The sequence below is a fragment of the Aedes albopictus genome, chromosome 1, assembly GCF_035046485.1.
Source record: "Aedes albopictus strain Foshan chromosome 1, AalbF5, whole genome shotgun sequence".
NCBI classification, from domain to species: domain Eukaryota; kingdom Metazoa; phylum Arthropoda; class Insecta; order Diptera; family Culicidae; genus Aedes; species Aedes albopictus.
This window is the reverse complement of record NC_085136.1, coordinates 218,832,828-218,857,827: the sequence shown is the minus strand read 5'-3', so window position 1 is coordinate 218,857,827 and position 25,000 is coordinate 218,832,828. Positions and strand designations below refer to the sequence as shown.

Below are 25,000 nucleotides of genomic sequence, written 5' to 3'. Positions count from 1 at the left end.
AGATGCATCCGATACCCATGACGCGAGTCAAACTGCTTAGCACAGATTTCACACGCATGACTTTTATGGCGCAATGATTCTGCCGTTCCTATAGCCGGACACGTCTTTCGGTGTTCCTTCTTCTGGCTTCGATTGGGGAACATTTTTCCACAGTCCCAACATTCCTCGTCTTCGTTTAGTTGGTTGTACTTTTTGCGTGGTACGGGAATCTTATCCAGTACCTCGAGCATTTCGTCAATAGTCAATCCTTCCAGGGACGGTAGTTCCGAGTTTGATTGTTCTACACGAAGTACCGACGTATGTTCTACATCTTCAGGATTACTGATCTGGGGCTCGGTGAAAAGAATGCCGGTTTCCGAATGGCTCAACTCTGACTCTGAAGGCTGAAATTAATAAAAAAAACAACTAATTAGTCCACCCTAATTCATTGTGTTTTGCCTTTCTCGTACACTAAAGTGTACTGAAAGGTTATATGTTCACAAAAAAAACAATGTTCGGTAGAAGGCTCGGAGGGTCAAGTCACATATACCAATCAACTCAGTTCAACAAATTGAGGTGATGTCTGTATGTCTATGTACAACAATCGTTACTCACTTTTAAGGCGCTTCCCATTGGTCAGTTTTTCGGATTTCAGTACGAATCGAATCGGAATTTTACCGCATTGTTTGGTATAAAAAATGGTTCAGATCGGCCAAGGCGTTCCGGAGTAATGGCTATTGCAAGGCCTAACCGGTAGAACTGGCTGTACATAAAACTGAACTAAGCCCCATAATGCGACACATCAAACTGCGCCGATTTGTGTAACCTAATTAGCATGGTTGACCAGTTTTGTGCGAAAATCAACACTGGAGACCATAAATTCCACAATGTCGACCCAAAATTCAAAATGGCTGCTGTGTAATAGAATTTTAGGCTCTAAATCCATGCAATATGGGTATGTTTGGTATGAGGAAGATGTTTGGAGTCCAAAAATGGCGACCAGAATACCCAAGATGGCGGTCTAAAACCCAAGATGGCGGCTGTTTAATGGAGTTTTAGTCTAAAAACCATGTAATGAGGGTATATTTGGTATGGGGAAGAGGAGGAGTTCAAAAATGGCGATCAGAATAAATACCCACGATGGCGGTCTGGAATCCAAGATATTGGAGTAGGTAGGCAGTAAAACGAACTACTCTGTGCAGTGGTAGAAACAGAAGTGAAAATTTTATTTAAATTTAAATCTAGACCAGTCTTGCGAATAATCGCGACCATCACGAGACAATCACTTGAACCGCTTTCTGGAGTCACCGTTCCCAAGGTGATACGAACCAGCTAGCGTGTCACGCCTGGAATGACAAACATGTTGTGGGTTCCACCCTTCGCAGCTTTGCAGCGATAGCAGTTGCTGAGTATGCTTCAGGCGGGTTGCGAGAAAATCAAACTCTCTGAGCAACGATGCATAACGGGCGAAGTGAGAGCGTCTGCCGTAGCCAGGGCGAACTGCGTGGTGCGCTCAATGTGTGCGTTTAAACTGAGCTATGCAAAACGAATAGGATTTATGACGTAGTACCGTGCTTGTGATAATACACAAGCATAGTTTTACATGCTGTTGCGCGTGCATCTGCTAGAGGCGACGGAGAGAGTCATGACACTCACATGAGCCGTATCCAAGTCAGGATGATTGTAGCAAAACAAGGGTGACCGGGTGACTATGATGGGATTCTGTCTTTTCTGGTGTTAGCGACTGTAGAGAGAGCGAATCAGAAACCGCAGAGACAGGGTGACACAAGCTTGGTGCTTATCAGCTTTTTTGTGACTTGTACGCTGATGCTTCGCGACACTGATCTAGACTACTACGATTGGCGTTCGGTCTGAACGCCTGCTATAATTATATTATTCTAACACTCCTCCTCGGGCAGATCCGGACGGATTCCTATTGCCAATCGTAATCTCTCCAGACGAACCCGTTGCAGTGGCTTCGTCATCAAATCGGCCAACATTGATTCCGTCGGACAGTACTGCAATCTAATTTCACCTTTTTCTTGCAGGTCCCGTACAAAGAAGAACTTCGTGTCGATGTGCTTACTACGTCGTTCGATGCGATCACTTTCGACCAGTTTGATGCAACTTTGGTTGTCCTCGAACACGGGGACCGATTCCTTCGTTGCTTCACCGATCTCCTCCAGCAGCCGTTTGGTCCAGACTAACTCCTGACACCCTTTAGCGAGTGCCACGAACTCAGCTTCGGTCGAACTCAACGCAACGCACGTTTGCTTCCTTGAGCACCACGAGATTGGTCCTCCGCCGAACCGAAGAATCATGCCAAAATTCGATTTCCTATCGCGAGCATTACCGGCCCAGTCTGCGTCAACGAACATTTGCAAATCTTCACTGGAGGCTCCAAGCTGCAGCTTAGGGGCTGTCCATAAACCACGTGGTCATGAGGGGGGGGGGGGGGTCGGCCAATGACCATTTTGTATGGACAAATAAAAAATTTTGTATGGACCAATGACCACGCGGGGGGGGTTAAAAAGTCCCAAAAAAATGACCACGTGGTTTATGGACAGCCCCTTATGGTTGCTGGTGGCATTTAAATAGCGCAGAATCCTCTTGGCCTCGGCCCAGTCTTGCGCATTCGGGCAGCTGGATTTTTGCGCCAGAATGGACACGCTCACGGAAATATCGGGCCGCGTGTGTACAGCTACATACAGGAGACCACCAATCAAGCTCATGTAGTCGTGGTTGTTCGGCAGCTGATCCATCTCCTCCTTCTTCTGTAGGTAGCTCGGATCGAGCGGCACCTTCGAGGGTTTTGCCTGCTTCATGCCAAACCGTTCAACTATCGTGTGGATATACGATTCCTGGTTGAGCTTGAACCCGCGCTTCTCTCGACTTGTACGCCAAGAAAGTGACTGATGTCTCCGAGGTCCGCTACGGAAAACTGTTGTTGCAGCTTATTCAAAATGGACTGGAATTCCTTCGCCGTTTGCGTTACAATGATCATGTCATCAACGTATATTAGAATATACGCTACCGAACCATTAGTACGCCGCACGTACAAACACGGATCCGATTCGGTCGGCTGGAATCCCATGGACTTGAAAACAGCATCCACTTTACGGTTCCATACGCGCGCTGACTGTTTCAGGTCGTACAAACTCCTCAATCGGCAAACCGTCCTCTCGTCCCCGACGTGGTATCCTTCGGGTTGGCGCATGTACACGGTTTCTTCAAGCACACCGTTCAAATACGCCGTTTTGACGTCGACATGCCTTACGATGGACCCTTTCCGGCTGGCAACGGTCAGCAGTGTCCGAAACGTCGTCTGCTTTGCCACCGGTGCGAAGACCTCGTCGTAGTCCGTCCCGTAGCGCTGCGAAAAGCCTTGAGCGACGATCCTTGCTTTGTGACGTACTACGTTGCCGTTCTCGTCCTGCTTCGAGGGGTGAATCACTAGCGCATTTTCGATTCAGCCTTGCGTATTGACATACGCATTGGCGCATTTTGTTACGCATTAGTGTATTAAGGTACGCATTTCTAAAATTGAACAACACCTGTCAAAATTTTACAGCATGCACTTTTCAACGCATTGATAAAATTGTTCGTATTTTTATACGCATTGACAAAAAAACTTGCATTTTTCTACGCATTGACAGAAGACACGCATTTTTCTACGCATTGATAGAAAACACGCATTTTTATGCGCATTGGTGGAATGCTCGCATTTTTATACGCATTGATAAATAACACGCATTTTTCTACGCATTGGCGTACTTTTCAACAAATTATGTATTAAAACTCCAAAAATTCGTCATGCATTCCTGTGCATTTTTCAACGCATTGGATATTTTGGCGCATTTTTCAACGCATTACATTTTCAAATGCATTTTTCAACGCATTGGAGCATTTTGTAACGCATTTTCATCAAAACGTATTTTCGATTCAGTTTTTTTGGAAGTGATCCGCCCCTCGTCCTGCTTGGTCTTGAAGAGCCATTTGCAGCCGACAGCCTTCTTGTCAGCCGGAAGCTGCACCAACTCCCACGTGTCGTTGTCGATCAGCGCTCGAAACTCCTCGTCCATGGCGGATTGCCATCGAGACGCGTCGCCGCTTCGCAGCGCTTCCGTTCGCGTTTGGGGATCACCCGACTTCCTCGCTGGATGTTTGCTGGCCATCAGTCCTTGTTGCAGACCGCTCCGACCGGCTTGGCCAGACTGTCCTGTAGGAGGGGGAAACGGATAGCCTTTGTTCGGAAATACATAATCGTGGTACTTGCCTGGAATTGCGCGCTCCCGACCGCTGCGCCTCAACACCTGTGACTCCGGTGGATATGAAGATTGTCGCGGTGGGAGCGCCGTAATTGTCACGTCACCCTCAGCACCATCTGAACATTCGCCTGCGCTTGATTCTGCTTGCGAATAGAAGTCTTCATCGGATCCAGATGCCTCGTCATCGGGAGTTTCTTCAACTGTAGGCCGCGGTGGTTCAGCTAGTGGATTCGCTTCTATCGGACTGACGTCGAAATCCAAATTAACGAACGTCCGCACTCGAGTTGGCTTGCTCTCCATGGCGACTGGTTGCGCCCGCGTCCCGGATTGAGACAGTTCGTCCATGAACACTACGTCACGGCTCTTGAAGACGTCCTTCTTCACTGGGTCGTAAAGGCGGTAGGCTTTGGTCAGCTCGTCGAAACCGACCAGGATGCACTCCTTCGATTTCGCGTCCTACTTCTTCCGCTTTTGCTTGGGAACGTGTGCCATCGTCTTCGTACCGAAAACTCTCACATGGGAAAGATCGGGCTTCCTTCCGCTCCAGGCTTCCTCTGGTGTCAATTCGTGACCTTTGGTGGGGGACCGATTGATCACGTACGTCGCAGCTGCCACCGCTTCCGCCCAGAAAGAATTCGGTTAGTTTCGCCTCAAATAGCATGCACCTTGCACGCTCGACGACGGTTCGATTGACACGCTCGGCCAACCCATTTTGCTCCGGGGTGTATTCGGTTGATTTTTGATGGATGATTCCGGCCTCGGCAAGGCGCTTCTGAAACGATTTGTTACAATATTCCTTACCGTTATCGCTCCTGATGACCTTCAGCTTGGCTCCGGTTTGCTTTTCCGCTAGGGCGCGAAACTGGTCGAATGCGTGTAGCACCTCAGCTTCGGATTTCGTCTCCAGGAAGTAGACGAATATGCGCCGCGTCCAATCGTCCACAAACGACACGTAGTACCGGCTTCCACCTAACGAGGTTTCTTCCATTGGTCCGCAAATGTCCGTGTGGACAAGCTCCAATACGCCGGTGGCACGATGACCGCCGCTTGAAAATGGGAGCCGAGTTTGCTTACCCATGGCGCACACCGTGCAGTTTTTCATCGCTGACTCCTTGAATTCGATCCCGGATGCAAGACCGTTCTTCAGAAGCTTCAGACTTCGGACGTTGAGGTGTCCCATTCTCCGATGCCAGACGTCCAAGTTGACTGGCGTAGCTGCGAGCGACAGAGCGGTTTGCTCCTCGGACTCTTCGAAACGAAATAGGCCATTCGTCACATCGTGGGTACCGGTTGCGATGACGTCACCAGCGGGGTCGATTACTTTCACACCGCGATTGCAAAATTGCACCACGTGACCTCGTCGCACGATTTGGCTCACCGACAGCAAATTGTTCGACATCGTTGGGATGAACTTGACGTTGTGCACGTCTATCGGTGGATATTCCGGGCAACATTTCGGAAAAAGCTTGACTGTGCCGGTCGCAGCAATCTCCATCACACCTTTATCCGCTGCCATGACAACGCCGCTCGCCGGCCTTGGGTCGACCAGCATACTGCGATTCATGGTGAAGTGGTCCGACGCGCCCGAATCGAAAACCCAACCGTCGTTGCTATGGCAACCAGTTGTGTTCAGCACCGTGCAAAATGCCGATCCTTTCCTCGTCTCGCTTCTTACCTGGCATTCCCTCGCAATGTGCCCGTACTTGTGGCAACGTTTGCACTTCGGACCTTTCGACTGCGCAGCTGACCGGGTTTCTGGTACGCCTTGCTTCGGTTTCGCTGGAAATGGCTTCCTTCCAACGAACGCCGTCTTGTCCGATGAGAATTGCACTTCCTGGAGCAGCTTCGTCTTGATGCTGTCGCCGGTGATGGGGGTGCCGGAATTTTCCAGCGCCATTATCATTGGCTTGTACTCCTCCGGAAGGCCAGCCAGTAGAAGGGAACCAATCCACTCCTCGGAAATTTCGAAACCAACGCCTCGAAGATTATGAGCGGTGGAAATGATTTCCGTTACATACGTGTCCACGTTGCCGCACGCCGAAAGCGTCGTCGTGATGAGCTTCCTGAGTAACGCCACCCGGCGCGTCAGGCCGGTGTCTTCAAACGCTGCCTCAAGCTTCGCCCAAACCTCACGGGCCGTTTTCGCGTCCTTTACGTGCACGTAGTTGATGGGATCCAACAGGAGAATAATCTTCGCACGTGCTCTTCTGCATTTCCTCTCGTCGACCGCCGGTAGCGTCCCATCCGCGTCGGGAATCGGCTTGACTGCTTCCCACAGCTCCTCCAGCTCCAGATACGTTTCCACCGCAAACTTCCACGTGGGCCAATTTTCGCGGCCGCTCAGCCGCTCGATGGGGGGAAGGCTTGAAAAGTTCTGGATCTGTTGCGGGGCTTGCGGAACCCGTTCCGTCCGATGGTCACCAGCTCCGAGAGACATTTTCTAAACTGCTTCTGGAATCTTCTTTTGAAAAAATACTTGGGCCAATAACCTATTGGAGTAGGTAGGCAGTAAAACGAACTACTCTGTGCAGTGGTAGAAACAGAAGTGAAAATTTTATTTAAATTTAAATCTAGACTACTACGATTGGCGTTCGGTCTGAACGCCTGCTATAATTATATTATTCTAACACAAGATGGTGGCTCCATAATCAATGATGGTTCCAAAATCATGCAATATCACGGCCAGAATATTCAAGATGGTGTCCCAAAATCCAAGATGGGGGCTGTTTAATGAAGGCTTGGTTTAAGGCTAAAGAAATCATGTATGAGTAATTGGTATATTTGGTACCTATAGAGAAGATTTCCGGAGTCCAAAAATGGAGTCCAGAATAACCAATATAGCGGCCTGAATTCCAAGATGGCGGACCGAAATTCGAGGTTGCAGCTGTTTAAAGGAGTTTTAAGCTGAAACCCATGCAATATTGATATATTTGGTTTGGCGAAGATGTGTGGAGTCCAAAAATGGCGACAATAATATCCAAGATGGTGGTTTAAAATCCAAGATGGAGGTTGTTTATTTGATTTATGGGTATATTTGGTAAGGAGAAGAACGCCCAGGATTATCATAATTATCATACTGCCCCTATTCGCATAACAGTCCCATGTTTGCTGGGTTTCCTATTCACATGGGACTGTTGTGCGAATCGGGGCAGCATAGAGGTGTTCAAAAATGGCGACGAGAATATCCAAGATGGCGATCCAAAATCCAAGATGGCGGCTCAAAATTCAAGATGGAGTTTAAGGCTCAAAAATCAAAAGCCAGATAAACGATATGATTTCTAGTGTCATGAAACGGATTGTTTTTTAACGGATGAAAGTGCGATATTCATCAACATGTCAGTTGGATTCTCTTGAGATAGGATTCCGAAGCCACGGGAAAGGCGCCATCATCGCTAGGTGGATTTAGGGTTTTTTTTCGTGTGCATGCACAAGGCATTATGTACAACAAAATTCAAGTGTTGTAGGTATCCATATCCTCCGTGATACAAAAATTCCTATCATTGTGGAGCGGACCTGGTGTGATGGTTAGAACACTTGACTATAACGCTGAGGACCTGGGATCGAATCCCACTCCCGACAAACTCACAAAATGTGAGTTCTTCCTTCGGAAGAGAAGTAAAGCTTGGGTCCCGAGATGAACTAGCCTAGGGCTAAAAATCTCGTTAATACAGATAAAAAAAAAACCTATTATTTAGAATAATTCATTTTACAAGCCGATTCAGATAAGCTAATCGCTCATATCAAAAATGAAAACTTGACATACCTATGGCAGTGTCGTACCACGTGGTTAATAACACCGATATCGATACTGTTGTCGTTTAGTAAAACGGCTTATATCAGTGCTATCAGTTGACTACTGATATTATTACCATCGTCACTATCACTTTCGATGAATATCAAGTCGGTTATGACAGCCACTAGATCACTACAATTACAACTGCTCTAATATTTTGGTGGTTTGACCAAATTCAAACTTATGTTGATAACAAATGTTATAGAATCCAATAGTTGTTCAGTGAAATCTATCTACACGCCATCAATCATTTCATGGAAACAGAGCAGGCTGATTTGGATCGCAGCAACGCTCCCTCCTACCTAAATCGACGATTTTCTTGCCATCTATGATAGTGATAGAGCGCGAGACTCTGATCATCACAGGTAGGTGAAATTACTCATTGAGTTTTTTGGGTTTGGGTACAACTTACCTGGTCCTGTACCAGTTCGTCCTTCACCGATTTTGCCCCAGAAATCCTTGGCAATGTTTCCTGCTGCTGGTGACAAATTCTAACAAAATGGTCAAACTCCTGCATTTTTAACCAACATACGTTGCATATGCTGAAGCCATCATCCTCAGCAATCAAACTCTCTGAAGGCCAACATAAATCCCATATCGCATCGCGAACCAGACCAGATTGTCTCAAACTGGTCACGCTCAATCTACCGGTGACCTTTAGCTTATCCGAGCAGAACCGACAGCAACTTTCGTAACAGTCGTTGCTAATGGCCACCACCGTCGGAACCAACACTACTTCCGGCTCCGGAATAGTCCGATCTTTGGTTGTTCTTTTCGTTTTGCGTTTCACGCTCGTTTTGGTAGATTTGACTTGTTTGAGAGACAACTGTCCTGATTGCCCGCCTTCAGGCGACGGTAGGTTCAAAGTAGGGACAACGTTTGGCGCCAAATTGCGTGCTGAAAGCTGCTCCTCGTGGACAAAGTGCTTTTCGCAAACAATCGGAACCGTAGGAATCTTCCACTCGGTGCTGCGACCGATCGCACCCAACCAACGTATCTTCAGATCCTCGTCTTCCCGCGGGACGTGATAGAACCGTATGCCATGTTCGAAGTGGTACCGATTGGTGGAACAACCGACGACGGCGCATTTTTTGGGCATTTGGTAGTTGAATTGAAGCTGAAAGTAAAAAAAAAACGATCAATTCATAAACTTGTGCATTCAACGATTAATTGTATAACATACATAAATACCTACCTACTATGGAAGCAATGGATTCAAATACGTGTAATCTTTAATAATTAGAGAATTATTCTAATAAAAATCTCCAAGTAATATTTTTTTTTTCTTCTCTCCGTTTCTGGCTCAGACCTCTTGGTCCATAAAGCCAAGGATTGTGGAATTTGAGGGTTTAAAAATTACTCATACGGGACGACCGAAAACTGATGCCCCTTTAGTAAATTTATGTACCATCAATGAATCGATTACATTCGCAATTTTATTTAACTTTAACTCAAACATTTTTGTTAATTTCATTTAGGTATTCTACTATTTGTTTGTATTCTCTGGGGTTACTGTCTTGAATAATTTTAATGATTGGTTTATTATTATATAATATTTGAATTTTTTCTCTATGTGTATCATATTTAGGACAATCATATAAAATGTGAGCTAAATCCTCTGTGTTCCCGCAATGGTCACAACGTGGGTTAGAGACAATGTTCCAGGATGCTAGTTTTTCTTTAGTCACTACATGTCCGGTTCTTATTCGTCCAATTTGTATTGTTTCAAGAGTTGTCAAATTCAGTTCCCTAAACCATGGTCTATTGGTTATTATTTTGGAGTGTTCAAAGTGAAATCTACCTTTTTCTCTCGAAATTATTTCATATTGGTCCTGCCAGTTTCTATAAGTTTCATTTTTAAATAGATTAAACATGTCTGTCAAAGTATATCCTATTTGTTCCTCTGTGATTCTAGTTGTCCCCATCTTAGCCGCATAGTCTGCTCTATCATTCCCAATCAGCCCAATGTGTCCTGGTATCCACTGGATATGTATTTTCTCTATGTGTGATTTTTGTATTTCATTAACTAATTTAACTATAAGACTGTTTTCCGTTTTATGTGGATTTAAAAGTAACGTGCAAGCATTTTTAGAGTCAGTGAATATAACTAGTTTTTCAATATTTTTACTATTTGCATATTGTACTGCGTTAATTATAGCTACTATTTCTGCACTTAAAATTGTGAACCCTGTTTTTAACTTGCTACTATATGATATCTTTTCTTGAATGTCATAATACCCGCAACCTACTAAGTTATTTATTATAGACCCATCTGTATATATTTGATAATAATTTTTATATTTTTGGGATATTATCTCTAATACTAATTGTTTTTGAGTGTTTATGTTTAATGTTTTCTTTTTAAGGTCTTTAATATCGTTTATGATGGTTAATTTATCATGAATTGTGTTGTCGTAATCTGGGTCTACCTTAGGTGCTAGTTGATAAAAGAAGAAGTTATTTAATGAAGCTGTTTTCTCTAAAAATGATGTGTGTTTAGGAATGGAGTCTTGACTCATGATAGAATGCAAGTTTTCTACTATAATACTATTGTTGTTAAAAAGAATCTTACCTATTTCTTTAAGTGCTAATAATTCTGCTCTGCTTTTTAACGGAATCTCCCCTGCCTCGTAAAGTACTACGTGATTTGGTGTTGATTTTAAATGTCTTAAGGAAGTCCTGATTGCTAAGTTTTGTACTGTTTCTAGTTTATTAAAAGTTGTTTTAGGTACTGATCCTACTATCGTTATGCCGTATTCTAAGTGGGGTCTAACTATTGCTTTGTAAATTTTTAACATTTGATCTGGGTGTGCTCCGCTACGTTTCTTGCTAATCATTTTTAGGATGTTGATCTTTTTCTTTGCTTTTACTATGCTACTATCAATATGGGCTTTATAATTTAATTTATGGTCTATTTGAACTCCAAGGATTTTATGATTTTGAACGACTGGTATGGCTGAGTTATCTATTTTAATGGAAATTGAGGGGTCAAATTTATTTCTAAATATAATACTAGCTGATTTACTTGGATTTAGTTCCATTCCTAAATTTTTGAATTCAACTGATAATTTACCAAGAAACATGTTCATTTTTTCTGTTACTGTTGCTACACTAAAACCTATAACTATGGCTGTAAAATCGTCGGCAAACTGTATTAGTATTTCATCGTTTCTAACTATATCGTGGATCAATTTTGTGTAGATGTTAAAGAGTATGGGAGATAAAGGGCAACCTTGCGGTAACCCTTTATTAGTTATTTGAACTATCTGTGTACCATCATTTAATATCAGTATCATTTTCCTTTCTTTCAGATAATTGTAGACCCAGTTTACTATTGCTGTTGGTATTTCTAGTTGTTCCATTATAGCCAACAATTTATTTATGTTAACATTGTCAAAAGCTTTAGTGAGATCAAGAAATGTGGCCGCTAGAACCATTCCTTCCCTCTTAGCTTCATTAACTTTTGCAATTAGTGTATTTACACAGTTTATGGCGGATGTTTGCTTTTTGAAACCAAATGAATTTATGGGAATTAAGTTTTTACTTTCTGTGAATTTATTTAGTCTATTCTTTACAACGTTGTTAATTAATTTGATCAACACATTTAGCATTGCCAATGGTCTGTAGGATTGCGGATTATCGGGGTCTTTTGTTGGCTTAAGTAGGGGTATTATTTTAATTGTCCTCCAATCACTAGGGATGTTACCGGATATTAGTACTTCATTCATGAGCTCTGAAAATCTTATTATTAAATTTAAGTTTAGATTTTTTAATATGAAAAAAGATAGTTTATCAATGCCTGGTGTTGAGTGGTCCTTTTTAGTTTTTATTGTTTTTATTATTTCTATGTGGTCTATTTTGATGAAGTTTCCTGGTTTCGGTGAATAGTTTATTGTATCTGTTATTAGAGGAAAATTTAGATTCATGAACTGTTGTGATAGGTTTCTGTTATTTAAGAGGTGCATATTATCCTTTGATGGTTTTCCGCCGCTGATGATTTTTATTGTATTCCAAAGTGTTTTGCTGTTCATATTGTTGTCTATAGCGTCTATTAGTTCTTTCCAACATTTTCTTTTCTCTTTTCTAATTTCTTTTTTAAGTAGTGCTCTGCTTCTTTTAAATTCTGTGAAATTTCTCTCTGTTTGATTTCTGTAGAAGTTTTTAAGATTTTCATTTTTAATGTCTAATAATTGTTTAATTTTGTTAGTCCACCACTTTTTAGGGCATTTATTATTATTATTATTAGTTTTGTATGTACATTCTTTAAATGTTTCTTGAATTATTTCGTTAATGTCTTGTGGTGTGTGAAATGCTTGTGGTTGTAGTTTGTTCAGTTTTTCTATTGCTTGTTTTTTATTGAAATATTCTGAATTATATGTGTACTTAGTTGCTGTGTTGTCTATTTCAATTTCTATTATTCTGTGGTTACTGAAAAAATCCTCGTTAATTACTTTCCAAACAATTTTACTAGCTAACTCCGGTGTTGCAAATGTCAGGTCTATGGAAGAAGGAATTGTATTTGGGGGTTTAATTAAAGTACTAGAGCCATCATTAAGTAATACCAGGTTACAGTTGTCTATTAAATGTTCAAGAAGTTCACCTCTGGGACAATTTTCTTGTAATGGATTCCAAAGTTTATTATGGGCATTAAAATCGCCTGCCAATAGTACTGCTCCTTCAAATTTGTCTATTGTGTCTAGTAGTTTGTTAAGTGGTTCTCTAATTTCACTATTGTTTACTGGTAAAGGTGGTATATAAATTGAAATGAACAGTATTTTAGGTTCTGTATTCTGTGTAACTATTGCTATTGCTTCTATTGGGGATAATTTGGGTAGTTTAAAAGGTTTAATTTCTATCTCGTTTCTGATCAAAAACCCTACTCCACCGTAACCAGTGGGTCGGGTCTCAGATAATAATTTATAGCCTGGAAATTTGTAATTTTCATCTGGTTTAAGCCAGATTTCACTCAGAATTACTATGTCGGTTTTATTACTTGAAAGGAAGTTTTTTATGGATTCTCTTGTGTCTATTGGACGTAAGCTAGTAACATTGTTTTGGATTATTTTCAGTTTTCTTAATTGATGCATTTTTAGTTGTTTATTATCGGTATTTCAGTTGGTGTGTTTACTTCCGGATGTATTATCTTATTCAAATCATTGCTGATGTTAATTAGTAGTAGATCTTGTTCAATTGTTTCAGTTTTGTTTGTGTTTTCAATTATTTTCTGTTGAATTGCTTTGATTTTTCCAAAAATGTCGTTGAGGTTAAACTGTCGAATTAGGTCATCTTTTATTGTTCGAGTGATTCTTTCAATTTCGGTAGTTCTGTATGGATTTGGGAGAAATTCTGTGGTTTGGTTTTGTGAGTTGAACCAGTTCTGTGGAGTTGGGAAGTTTGGTTGGAGATTTACTATCCTTTTTCTGCGTTGTTTTGGTTGCGGTGTATTATCTGTCCTGTTTCCGTCTCCTAGCTGTGGATAATCCCTGACTGAATCTAGCCTACCTTGTAGATCATTTTTCGGTTTTTTTGGGTACTTTTCCGCTGCCTCAAAGAATGATGTTTTGTTAACTGCCATGTCTTCCCTGATATGATTCTGCCTTTCTCGTTCTGGGCATTCCCTACTTATGGCTTTGTGATTTCCTGCGCAGTTTACACATTTCACCTCTGTCACTTCACACTTATCTTCTGTATGCTCTTGTCCACAATTGCAGCACCTTGCCTCCTTTGCTTTACAAAACTTTTCCCTGTGTCCATAACGCCAGCATCTCACACATAGCTTTAACGGGAAAATGTATGGTTCAACAAATCTGTTTGTCCCATAAATTTTCACCGAATTAGGTAGGTTTTCTCCCTTCACAAACAGTTTGACCGAGTACGTTGGAACAAATTTGCCTTCACCGACCTTTTTCATTATCCTTTCTGCCTTAAATACCTTAGTGTTGTTATCGCTTTCAATATTCTCAAGAATCTCTTCTACCGTTATGGATGGTGGTACGTCACCAACTACCCCTACACTTTCCTTGAATCTCGTTGGAACAAATATCGTATATCTGAAAGTCTCCTTCAGCAGTTGTGAGTTCAACAACTGTTCCGCGTGTCTGGGTTTGGCAAGGCTAATTTGGAATTTTCCTCTGCCAACTCCTTTCATTTCAATGTAATTCGTCACCCCAATATTTTTGAGCATTTTTGCCACCTCCATAGGATGTGGGTATTTAACACGGTTCGCTTTGTCTTCGTCACTCATTTCCTTTTCGATAATGAAAGTCTTGTAGTGAGGGTTCTTAACCCATCCGTCGTTGTAAGTTCCATCCGTTTTATCTTTGTTCAGTCTTGTCATGTATTTGTGTGTTGTTCCTGTTGGTTTCTGTGTGTGTTCCGGTACTTGATTTTGTGAGTGTGTATTCCGATCTGATCTATTTGAGTCGCCATTTTGTTTTTGTTCGTTCCCGTTTGTCGCCGTTTGTTTGACTGCATCGTCATCCAGCTGTCGAGTAGCTTGGTATTTGTCTAGTTTGAAAGTCTTCTTGTTTCTTCGTATTCCTTTGTCATAATCACTGTCCTCGTCCGAATCCTTGTGTCTTGCTTTAGATTTTCGCGATAAAACCTTTGTCCAGTCTTCATCCCCTAACATGTCTCCACCGCCTTCCGCCATTTTGTTCCCACATTAGGATTCCCTTCCCCCTAAATTAAACAATTTCCCCAGAAAATACCCAAAAAGCTTCACCCAATAAAATTAACGTAATGGAGTATACTTACAATACTAAATAAAATGTAATCTTATCACTAATATGTACAAATTTATACTGAAGATTAGTCAGTTGCAATATTCTTCCTTTTTTCACTCGCTCGCGAAACGCGTTCCACAATCCTCGTCAAAGACCGTCCGAACCGATCAACTAGCTTGGAGAGAATGTTAGGGAATGCTCCAAGTAATATGTATTCTGCTTCTGCTTCAGCGTCACAGCAAATCAAACGCTTGTCGGAGCAGTGATGTCAGATTTTTTTTCACAAGTGCTTCCGTAGATGAAAATTGATGAGCGGGGGGGAGAATTTCAGAATTTTTATTCCGTAGATTCAGGTTGAAAATCCGTAGATTTCCCGTAGCTTTCCGTAGGTTTCCGTTTAAAAACCGGGTTTTCTGTAGATTTTTTCTACGGATCCGTACACTCAGCGAAAAAAACTAGTGAAATTCATCGAAATACCTTATGAAAATTTGCTATAAGTAATTCTTATGGATGGCATAAGAATGCCTTATGAAAATTGATCGTGCTTGCTATGACAAATTTCATAAGATAGACTTATGAAAGTTCAAAAAAATCTTAAAATGATGCAGACTGGATTTGATCCATGAACGTCGGGATCACCGAGCCCGTGTTTCATCCACACGGCTACCGACGCTTGAGAGTACCATGTTGCTAAACATGAATAAAAGCCAACCTGTGAGACGATTTTACGTCATAGAGTGACCTTATGAAATTCATGCGAAACATTATGAATTATTTAAAGGCCGTTACATAAGTTGGGCCTTATGGAAATCTTAAGGTTATTTGGCTGAGTGTAGTTCCGTAAAATGAGCGCAATTCCGTACACTGAACCAAAGCATCATCCTGCTAGCGTCTGAAATCTGATACGCTCGCGCCCCTTGACGATAGGCAGTCGAAAATCGGATGACGATCATTCGGTCTAGAGCGTATGCGTATCATTCGATTTCGGTAGGAGTGAGAATACGGTATTCAACTGATCAACTTATTCATTTCGAAATAAATACATTTGTAATTGAAATGAAGTGGATTTTGCATTGTGAATGTATCTAATTCATTTTTAGATCAAGGAATCCTTCTTAAAAAATAATGGTAAAATTCTTGATTAAATTTAAAAAAAAAAACAGTCTATTTCTTATGATTTTATTGATTCCAGTAAAAAGTTATGACGCTTCCTCAGATTCATCTTTTAACATTGCAAAGAACACTTTATAATCTAAAATGTTATTAAAATTCAAACATTTGGAGTCGCCGTCCATGGGTGGGAGCCTGTAAACGTCGGCGTGTTCGGTTCGGTGAAACCACCGGCCATTTCGGTGAGCGAGATGAAGATTTATCTTCCACTTGTGGCCCTTACAATCTCGCTTCGTCGATTAAAAGCGCAGCAGCAAGATGACTTTCTGGAAAGAATAAAATATAATGCAATTATCGCAATATATTACAAAATGCTCGATAAAATATATTAATAAAGATTACCTTAAAGTGGAAAGATGATTCGGCGTCTTTCTCGTTTCGGAGTGAAAAAGCAATGGCGGACTTCACTCCGTATCGACGACAGCTCTCCAACGGCGATTGCGACGTATTCCAAAAACGGGTGACAAATCATCCAAAAAGCGGTAGGAAGGCAACCGCAGAGCGACTGATTTGCGTTTTGGGGCACGAGCGATCAAAACGTCATCCAGTTTTCGGATGATTGTCTGTTACTGTCCTATCCTCCAAAAATCGAATGAGGGATCATCCTGTAAGCGTTGTCGTCACAAGACAGTATTCAACTGGCAATCATCTGATGAAGCTGTGATTTGACATTCGGTCGCATTAATCATATAAAGTTGGGCCAATAAGATTTCGGATGGTGGCGAAAGATGAATCACTCGTTTTTGGGAGGATGTTTTCGTTCAGTGTAGATCTACGGAAATTTCCGTAGATCTGGTAACGCTGTGTCGGAGTTGGAATAGTCTATTTTACGAAACGACAACAGTGTTGATATTGATATTAACACTCACGGGCTTGGGCGCAACTTCCTGTCAAATTTTCATTCATGAAATGAGCGATCAGCTGATCCGAAACGTCTCGTAAAATGGCTCATGAAGTGTTTGTGATGGTGCTGTGTTTTTGTAGTCGTAGGGGTTCATTCAAATATTACGTAACGCTATGCGAAGAGTCTTTTTTCAACGCTTCAACTTCAAAGTTCAAACGCTTCAAACAAACTATGATTTGTTGACAAACATTATGTTGTTCCAGAGCATTGTTTGTTATCCCTCTGGCTTCGTTACAGTGATTTCACATTAAATAGGTTTTTGTATGAAAATAAATGATGAACTTCGAGCAGATTTGTCGCCTTTGTGCGACGGAAAATGCAGAACTGACCAGTATATCCGGTGACGAACGGCACGCTCGACTTCCGGAGCAGCTTTGCATCATGTTGCAAATTCAGGTGAGCTTTATCTTGTCCAAAATGTTTGTCTATCGTGGCCGTAGGTGCGAACCAATGGTCGCCCTCCGACGTATTTACCTATCAAAGGCGCAGTAAACAACTTGATCGCGCAGGTCGCTGATGTGGTGCGTCTCTTCGTCACCGGGTGTTGTGACCGACAAGTGGCCATCGGGAACCAGGCTTCACCGCCTCTGGGGCCGTGCCACACATACCTTGAATGTGCTATACTGCCTATGATCGCATAAACGTCCCACATGAATAGGACTTGGGATTTGTTAGCATAGTAAGCCTTGCTTTTTATATGTAGAAATAAATATCATTCTTAGTTCACTCCTCTAGCCGATCAGACGAGTTTACTCTGCTATCAGGTTAAGGGCCGTAGTACAAGCAGTACAAGTAACCATAGAAACAGCCGATCAATAAGCCGAAGACCATTTGTTTCGCTTCAAGATGTTGTTACGCTTGAGATTTAGAAGATGTTTCAAGACGCAAGAAACAAAACCAGGCGTTCCGGAGACGGTAGTAACCAAAACGGAAGTGGGAATCAAGCCAGAAGCGGACAAGATGGTAACGGACGACGAACTAAAGAAGCTCGCGGTAGCGGGGAAAATCAACCCGGAGGACAAGCGTATTGCTTCGATGCTTCCAGGCGGTGGTATGACTCTCATACCTGTGGAAAAATTGAGAGTGCGCGAAAATTACGTTTCGTGGGCGTTTGTCATGAGGATGGAAATGATCCGCGAAGGAACGTGGCGAACGGTGGACCCTCTAGAGGGAACCGAGGTGAACGAGGATATGTCGGAGCGAGCTCTCGCGACTATTTGCCTCAGTATCGAACCGTAAAGACGGCATTCCAGGAGTGCGGCAGGACGCGGAAGATCAACCTGCTACGCAAACTGACACGTTTGGAACTGGAAGATTGTTCGTCGGTGGAAAAGCATGTGATCCACAAGCCAAAAGCTGAAAGAAATCGGGTTCAAATTGGACGACGAGTGGCTTTCGCTGATCCTGCTGATGAATTTATCGAGGCGGTATGAACCAATGATCATGGGGCTCGACGCGTCTGGAGTCCAATTAACGGCGGATGTAGTCAAGTCGAAGATCCTGAAAGACGTGACGTATGACAGAGACGGAAGATCTGGACATTCTGCCGGAGCGATGCAACAGGAAAACCAAAAGAAGAAGAAGTCAAACGTGCGCTGCTTCAAGTGCGAGAAGGTAGGTCATTTCGCATCCAATTGGGTTTTTAAATTAAGAAAAATGTAATGATTTTTTGATTTTATACGAAAGAGCACATTTTTCTGAACCACCATGATTTTTTTCAGATTTTTAGAACTTCATTTTGGTACCTAAAATCGCTTCCGAACAGATTTTTCGAAATCACTTTTTGACAGCTGGCCAACTGTTTGACAGCTCCGCCCAATACAAAATGCGACGAGGGGTGATACGACAAATCGCTTCCATACAAACTTCAAACTGATTTTTAAATAGGTTCCCGGGCACCAAAATTCATGAAAATTTGGATTTCGGCTCAGTTTTGCATGCAGATTCTAAATATGGAATTATCTCAACACCGCTAAAGAAGCCAATTGCCCACAGAAGTCGAAGGTCGTCGGAGGGTCCTGTCGTCACAAGCAGGTGGCGTTACTGGCACTGTATAAGCCGGTACAGCAGACGGAGAGCTGGATCATGGATTCTGGAGCAGGACGCCACATGTGCCGATTGCAGTCGGTCCTCCAATAGGTCAAGAAGTCGTCCGAATCCATCTACATAGCGAATGCAGCGGAAATATTAGTGGCGGCAGTTAAAAGCGTGAAGCTAATCGCCAGTGTAGAAGGTACGTACACCGATCTCTATATCGCTAACGTTTTATGTATTCCCAGATCTCGCACTGAATCTCTTGTCTGTGAGCGAGATTTGCAAGACAGGGTATCGAGTCACGTTTACCTCGAAAGCATGTGAAGTTGAGCACGAGTCAACAGACGACGAGACTGGATCTTGTTGAGCGGAATGGATCGTTTGTTGCACAACCGTTTGGCAACCTGGAACCAGCGGCGTCATGGTCGCATTTTTTTCCGCAGTCAAGTTCGCAGATTGTGAACAATCCTCGGTACTCACTTTACGTAATTTATGTTTAGTCCCTTACTGTCAGAGCTGTCAGATCGGTGTAACACGCTAAATAAAATTTACACAAAAGACAATTTACACGGAAAAAAATACACGGTTATGAATATTTATTGGGTACCGGACTGGTCACCGAAAATTTGATCGTTTTCTTTGGTACATCGAGGTCTTGAAATTAGTCTATGCTGGAACTGTGGCAGCGGCGCCAAACTGATAACCACGATGGCCAGTGGTATCGTGATGCCGCGGCATGTGTCGACGATGGGAAGCACCGAAAACTGCTGTTCAAATCGAGTGAAGCTCAGGTGAAGGGTGTTCTGGAGTTAATCCACTCATGCCTGTGTGGACCGATGGAAAATACGTCGCACGGCAAGTACTGGATCACCTTCATCGACGATGCTACGATTGCGTACTTCCTGAAATTCAAGGCCGATGCGTTCAGAATTCAAGGCCCACGTCGAAAATCATTCTGGAAAGAAAATCAAATGTTTGAGAACTGATAATGGATTGATTGGTGGAGTATCTAGGCCAGCAGTTCCAAGATTTCCTCGCAGACAGACGTTTGAGCTCGAACAAATTTATTCAAATTTTCTATGTAAATTTTCACTAGCGACACCTAGACAACCGATTGCCACGGTACAATTGACAGATTGCTTACCCACGTGCTTTCGGCTGCTCACTTACCACCCAGTTCACCACCCACTGAGAAATGAAAACAAAACAATCACTGGTAAAACCATTTCCACATTTTTGTTATCTTCACAAAGATTTGCGGAGGTAGGTAAAATTCACCCAAAAGCTGTTTTACCCAATTTATTCTATGTAAAATAATTTTGGCCATGTATTACATTGATTTCAAGAACCTTAAGCTAATTCATGCAAAAGATCTCAAACATTTCAGGCCAAACATTTCAATAGGTCCTATCTGCATTTGAGAGGCTATCTTTGTTCACTTTCTCTTTCAATCATTGCAATGTAAGGGTACACTTTTCGACTACTTTTGCAGTACAAATCAAAAGACGATTGTTTTGACCATCGTTCAATGCAAGGAGACAATCATAATACAAATAAACAGCTGAGATATTAACGAAAGAGAGGGAAACCAAAGAGAGCCTCTCTTCTGCAGATAGGACCTTTAGACATGTTTGGCCTGATTTAGTTATTGCACCTCATCTGGCACAAATTATGTTGTAATATTATTAGCGTGAAGCACGTGCGCTCTTTCCCGCCATCCGGCTCAGAGATGACCGCGGTGACAGTTGGTTGTCGTACCGCAGCGATTGCATGAGAACGCTGCTAACGCCATCTGTTCGCTGATTGCCACTTGGCAATTCGTGGCAGCCATGTTTTTTACACATGCCGCTGAGTCAAACTTGAACGTCTGTCTGCGATTTCCTGAAGAAGAGTGGGATGCGGCACGAGCGGACGGTACCGTACAACCCGCAGCAAAATGTGTCATTAGAGTGGATGAATCGTATGATTGTGGAAAAGGCACGATGTTTACTGGCGGACTCGGGGCTCGATAAACGCTTTTGGGCAGAAGCTGCATCCACGGCAAGCAACCGAATCTATCCCATCTTCGCATTTTTTGGGTCCAAAGTGATGGCATACGTACCCAAGGAGAAGAGGAAGAAGTGGAAGGCAAAATCTATTCTCTGCGTTCTGGTCATGCTCCATTCTCTGGCGTTCCGGCCGTACTGAAGCGGAAGTGGCACCATACTGCGAAGACACCGGTACAATCGTCCAGAGTGATGGAGCGAGCGACTCGCTTCAGACTAAACCAGCTGTGATCGTCGAAGCCACGGATACGAAACTGGAGCCGAAAGCAGTTGAAGATTTGGGAGCAAGTTGTTTGGGGGAAGAAGTAGTTCAACCGTCTGCGCTCCCTCCGCATCCAACTTGCGACAGTGTTCATCCTACTCCAAGGCGCAGCGAGAGGGAGCACCATCGACTAGGCAAGTATTCTGATTATAAGGTCACATACAGTGTCCCGCCTCAGAAACTTGTATCTTCCTTCACATGATTGTGACAGCCGAACGGGACGATGCCAGAGGCTTTCAAGAAGCATCGCGCTCCCGTCACATTTCAAAGAAGAAACTGTTGAGCTGCAACAAATTTCTGAGCACAGTGACTAGAAGCGCTCAGTCACAGGCAAGCCAGAAACCGTTGAAGAAGCGTTGGACCGACCTGACGATGATCGATGGGTAAACGCGATGGAGAGCGTACTCTCCCGTCGTCCGTTATGCAACAGTGCGTTACCTACTTGCATTAGCGGCGGAGCTGGACCTTAAAGTGCACCCATAGACGCGTTGACTGCATTTCTGCAGGGCGACTTGAATGACAAGGAGATATTTATGGAGCAGCCAGAAGGGTTCCGTGACGATAGAGCAACAACGAAAGTCTGCAATCTGCAGAAGCTCTGTGCGGCGTGAACCAGGCCAGCAGAGTATGGAACCGGAAGTTCGACACGATGTACAAGCACATGGGGTTCAAGCGGTCGAAGTTCGATAGTTGCGTTTACCATAGAATTGTTGCAGGAAAGCTCGTTATTATTGCAATATACGTGGACAATTTCCTCATTCTTTCGAACGATCAGCAGTTGGTGGTCAGTATCAAGCAGCAGCTAAGCGCCGAGTTCGACACGAAGGACTTGGGACCAGTTAAACAGGTGTTAGGGCTACGGGTGACCAGAACGGACAGCACCGTTGCAATCGACCAGAAACCCTATATCGATCAGTTGTTGAAGTTCAACATGATCGACTGCAATAATGCTTCTACTACTGCGGTACCTGAGGGGTACGAAGCAAGAAAAGCTTACGTACACTCGAGCCGGGCACACGAAACTCTACGACTACGGCGACGCAGATTGGGGAAACGATCCCGATACACGATGGTCGGTCAGCGAATATGTTTTCCTGCGGAGTGATGGAGCTATCACCTGAAACTCGAAGCGACAATTTACTGTGGCACTATCGATAACCGAGGCAGAGTACATGGTTCTGTCAACTGCAACGCAAAAGGCCATGTGGTGGAAAGGTTTCCTGTTTGATCTCCATGGGACGAGCGATGCTTTGGTGATCCACTATGACAACAAGAGCGCTATCAACTGGACTCAGCACGTAGCAAACACATCGACATTAGGCACCACTATGTTCGGGAACAGGTCGAAGCTAAAACCACCTAAAACCATCAATTCGGAATACGTGGCATCAGATCTTCAGGCGGCGGACATCCTTACAAAACCAATAGCGGGTACGAAGTATATTGAAGATAAGACGAAACTTGGGGTTTACAAATTTAGGTTTAAGGGGGGATGTTAGCATAGTAAGCCTTGCTTTTTATATGTAGAAATAACTAATGATTTATAAGGTCCTCTAACCGACCTGTCGAGTTTACTCTGCTATCAGGACTGATATGCGATCATACACAGCAAAAAATAAATGCAACCCGCCCGATGTAATTCATTCCGATGTACTAAATAATCGATGTAATCACGATTCCTATGTACGAATACATCGTTTTGATGTAAAATCTTTTGTTCTTATGTATACATCGTCCTGTGTAATATTCATGCAACCGACGTAATGATCGGGTTGCAGCAGTTCAGATGTAATATTACACAACATTTTTTTCTGTGTAGGTATTGTACAGGATGTGACCCGAAAGATGATGAACGTGCAATCGAACCATCAAGTAGCTGATTCTATCAGATAGCTGAAGAGCTGGAGTTTCGAATTCTATTTTTATTTGATATAGCGAAACCTTTAAATGCCAAGGGTTAAACATAATAATAACATGTTTTACAGTACGACGAGAATGATGGTCTCCCGCAGAAGGTCTGCGCATCATGCGTCATGGAAATGGATCAAATGCAAGTAACCTGGGATAAGTTTCGCAGCAACGATGTACTGCTACGGCAACAGCTTCTCGGTTTTGAGGAAATCGAAGTCAAGGATGAAGAGCTGACCGATTGCGGATCTGCACTGGTGACATGTAGTTCACAGAATGGGTAAGTATTTAAACAATAGGCCATATGAATAAAGCTGAGTAAATACTCTTTACTCAGATCTCTGTGAAGTTTCACAGAGATTTGCTCCACGGCTTCACATAGATTTAGTAAAGAGTATTTACTCAACTTTATTCATACGGCCTAATTCCTAAAATGCTTAAAAAACAGACATATGTGATTGTTTAATTGGTCTGATCCAATAGTTTCTGAAAAAACATGTGTCTAGTACTGTTCCCTAACTCTATTGCTGTTTAGCAAGGCGTGTGTAAGGCCATGGTCCAAATGCATTGGATTGTATGGTCATATTTTGGGAACATTCCCACAAATTAAAACTGACTTTAAGCTGCTTTAAGGCGTGCAAGGCCGTTACAAAAACTATTCTAATTGACTGCCTTGTACACCAATCAGAAGGTGTGCATACTATCACGTCGAACGCATGATAAGCGTGTACCATTTTTTATCTTTTTGCCTTTCTCGTACACTAAGTGTACTGGAAAGGCTATATGTTCACTCCAAAAATGACTTTTTGATAGAAGGCCCGGAGAGTCAAATCACATATACCAATCGACTCAGCTCGACGAATTGAGGTGATGTCTGTGTGTGTGTATGTGTGTGTGTGTATGTGTGTGCGTGTGTGTGTGTGTCTGTATGTGTGTGTACAAAAAAACTCACATCACTTTTTGGCAGTAAACCTCATCCGATTTCAATGACCGATGGTTCATTCGACGCGGAATCTGGTCCCATTGTTTCCTATTAAAAATGGTTCGGATCGGTCCAGCCGTTTCGGAGATATGGCCATTTAGGTGTTCCGGATCTGTACCCCAGGAAAGTACCAGATATGAAAATGCATCAAACCTATGCATGCGACACATCAAACCACGGCATTTTCTATAACCTGATGAGCGGTAAGCAGAAAAATAGTCTAAGACCATATCTGAACCGGTAGTGTTCCGGAACCGGTTCCGGGTGTCCCGCCGGAAGTGGCAAATATCAAAGTGAATCAAACCCATGGATGAGACACATCAAACCACGGCATTTTCGATAACCTGATGAGCGGTAAGCAGGAAAATAGTCTCAGATCATGTCTGAACCGGTAGTGTTCCGGAACCGGTTCTAGGCGTCCCGCTGGAAGTGGCCAAATATACAATTGAACCAAACCCATGCATGCGACACATCAAACCACGGCATTTTCGATGACCTGATGGATAATCAGCAGGAAAACTATCTCAGACCATATCTGAACCGGTAGTGTTCCGGAACCGGTTCTAGTCGTCCCTCTGGAAGTGGCCAAATATACAAGTGAACCAAACCCTTGCATGCGACACATCAAACCACGGCATTTTCGATGACCTGATGAGCGGTAAGCAGGAAAATAGTCTCAGATCATATCTGAACCGGTAATGTTCCGGAACCAGTTCTAGGCGTCCCGCTGGAAGTGGCCAAATATACAATTGAACCAAACCCATGCATGCGGCACATCAAACCACGGCATTTTCGATGACCTGATGGATAATCAGCAGGAAAATCATCTCAGATCATATCTGAACCGGTAGTGTTCCGGAACCAGTTCTAGTCGTCCCGCTGGAAGTTGCCAAATATACAATTGAACCAAACCCATGCATGCGGCACATC

General features: G+C 43.1%; 2 protein-coding genes and 1 long non-coding RNA gene across 3 annotated transcripts in view; 1 reads left to right on the top strand and 2 right to left on the bottom strand.

Annotated features, from left to right (window-relative positions):
* Positions 1–10,056, bottom strand: part of LOC109400131 (zinc finger protein ZFP2) — a 12,067-nt gene extending 2,011 nt beyond the window's left edge. Inside the window, exons 1-3 of the mRNA XM_062858342.1 lie at positions 9,236–10,056; positions 8,453–9,157; positions 7–383 (exon numbers count right to left, since the gene is read on the bottom strand). Of these exons, the coding sequence (XP_062714326.1) occupies positions 7–383; positions 8,453–9,139 (1,064 nt within the window). The 5' untranslated portion in view covers positions 9,140–9,157; positions 9,236–10,056. The remainder of the gene's footprint in view (positions 1–6; positions 384–8,452; positions 9,158–9,235) is intronic.
* Positions 10,057–15,928: 5,872 nt separating this feature from the next.
* Positions 15,929–16,853, bottom strand: LOC134285476 (uncharacterized). Its single transcript, XR_009996405.1, has 2 exons — positions 16,278–16,853; positions 15,929–16,201 (listed from the first exon to the last, which is right to left on the bottom strand). It is a non-coding gene; the product is annotated as an uncharacterized LOC134285476 (long non-coding RNA).
* Positions 16,854–16,981: 128 nt separating this feature from the next.
* The window catches only part of LOC109621541 (zinc finger protein 26), a 13,372-nt gene continuing 5,353 nt past the window's right edge, over positions 16,982–25,000 (top strand). Inside the window, exons 1-2 of the mRNA XM_029851795.2 lie at positions 16,982–17,235; positions 23,166–23,368. Of these exons, the coding sequence (XP_029707655.2) occupies positions 17,113–17,235; positions 23,166–23,368 (326 nt within the window). The 5' untranslated portion in view covers positions 16,982–17,112. The remainder of the gene's footprint in view (positions 17,236–23,165; positions 23,369–25,000) is intronic.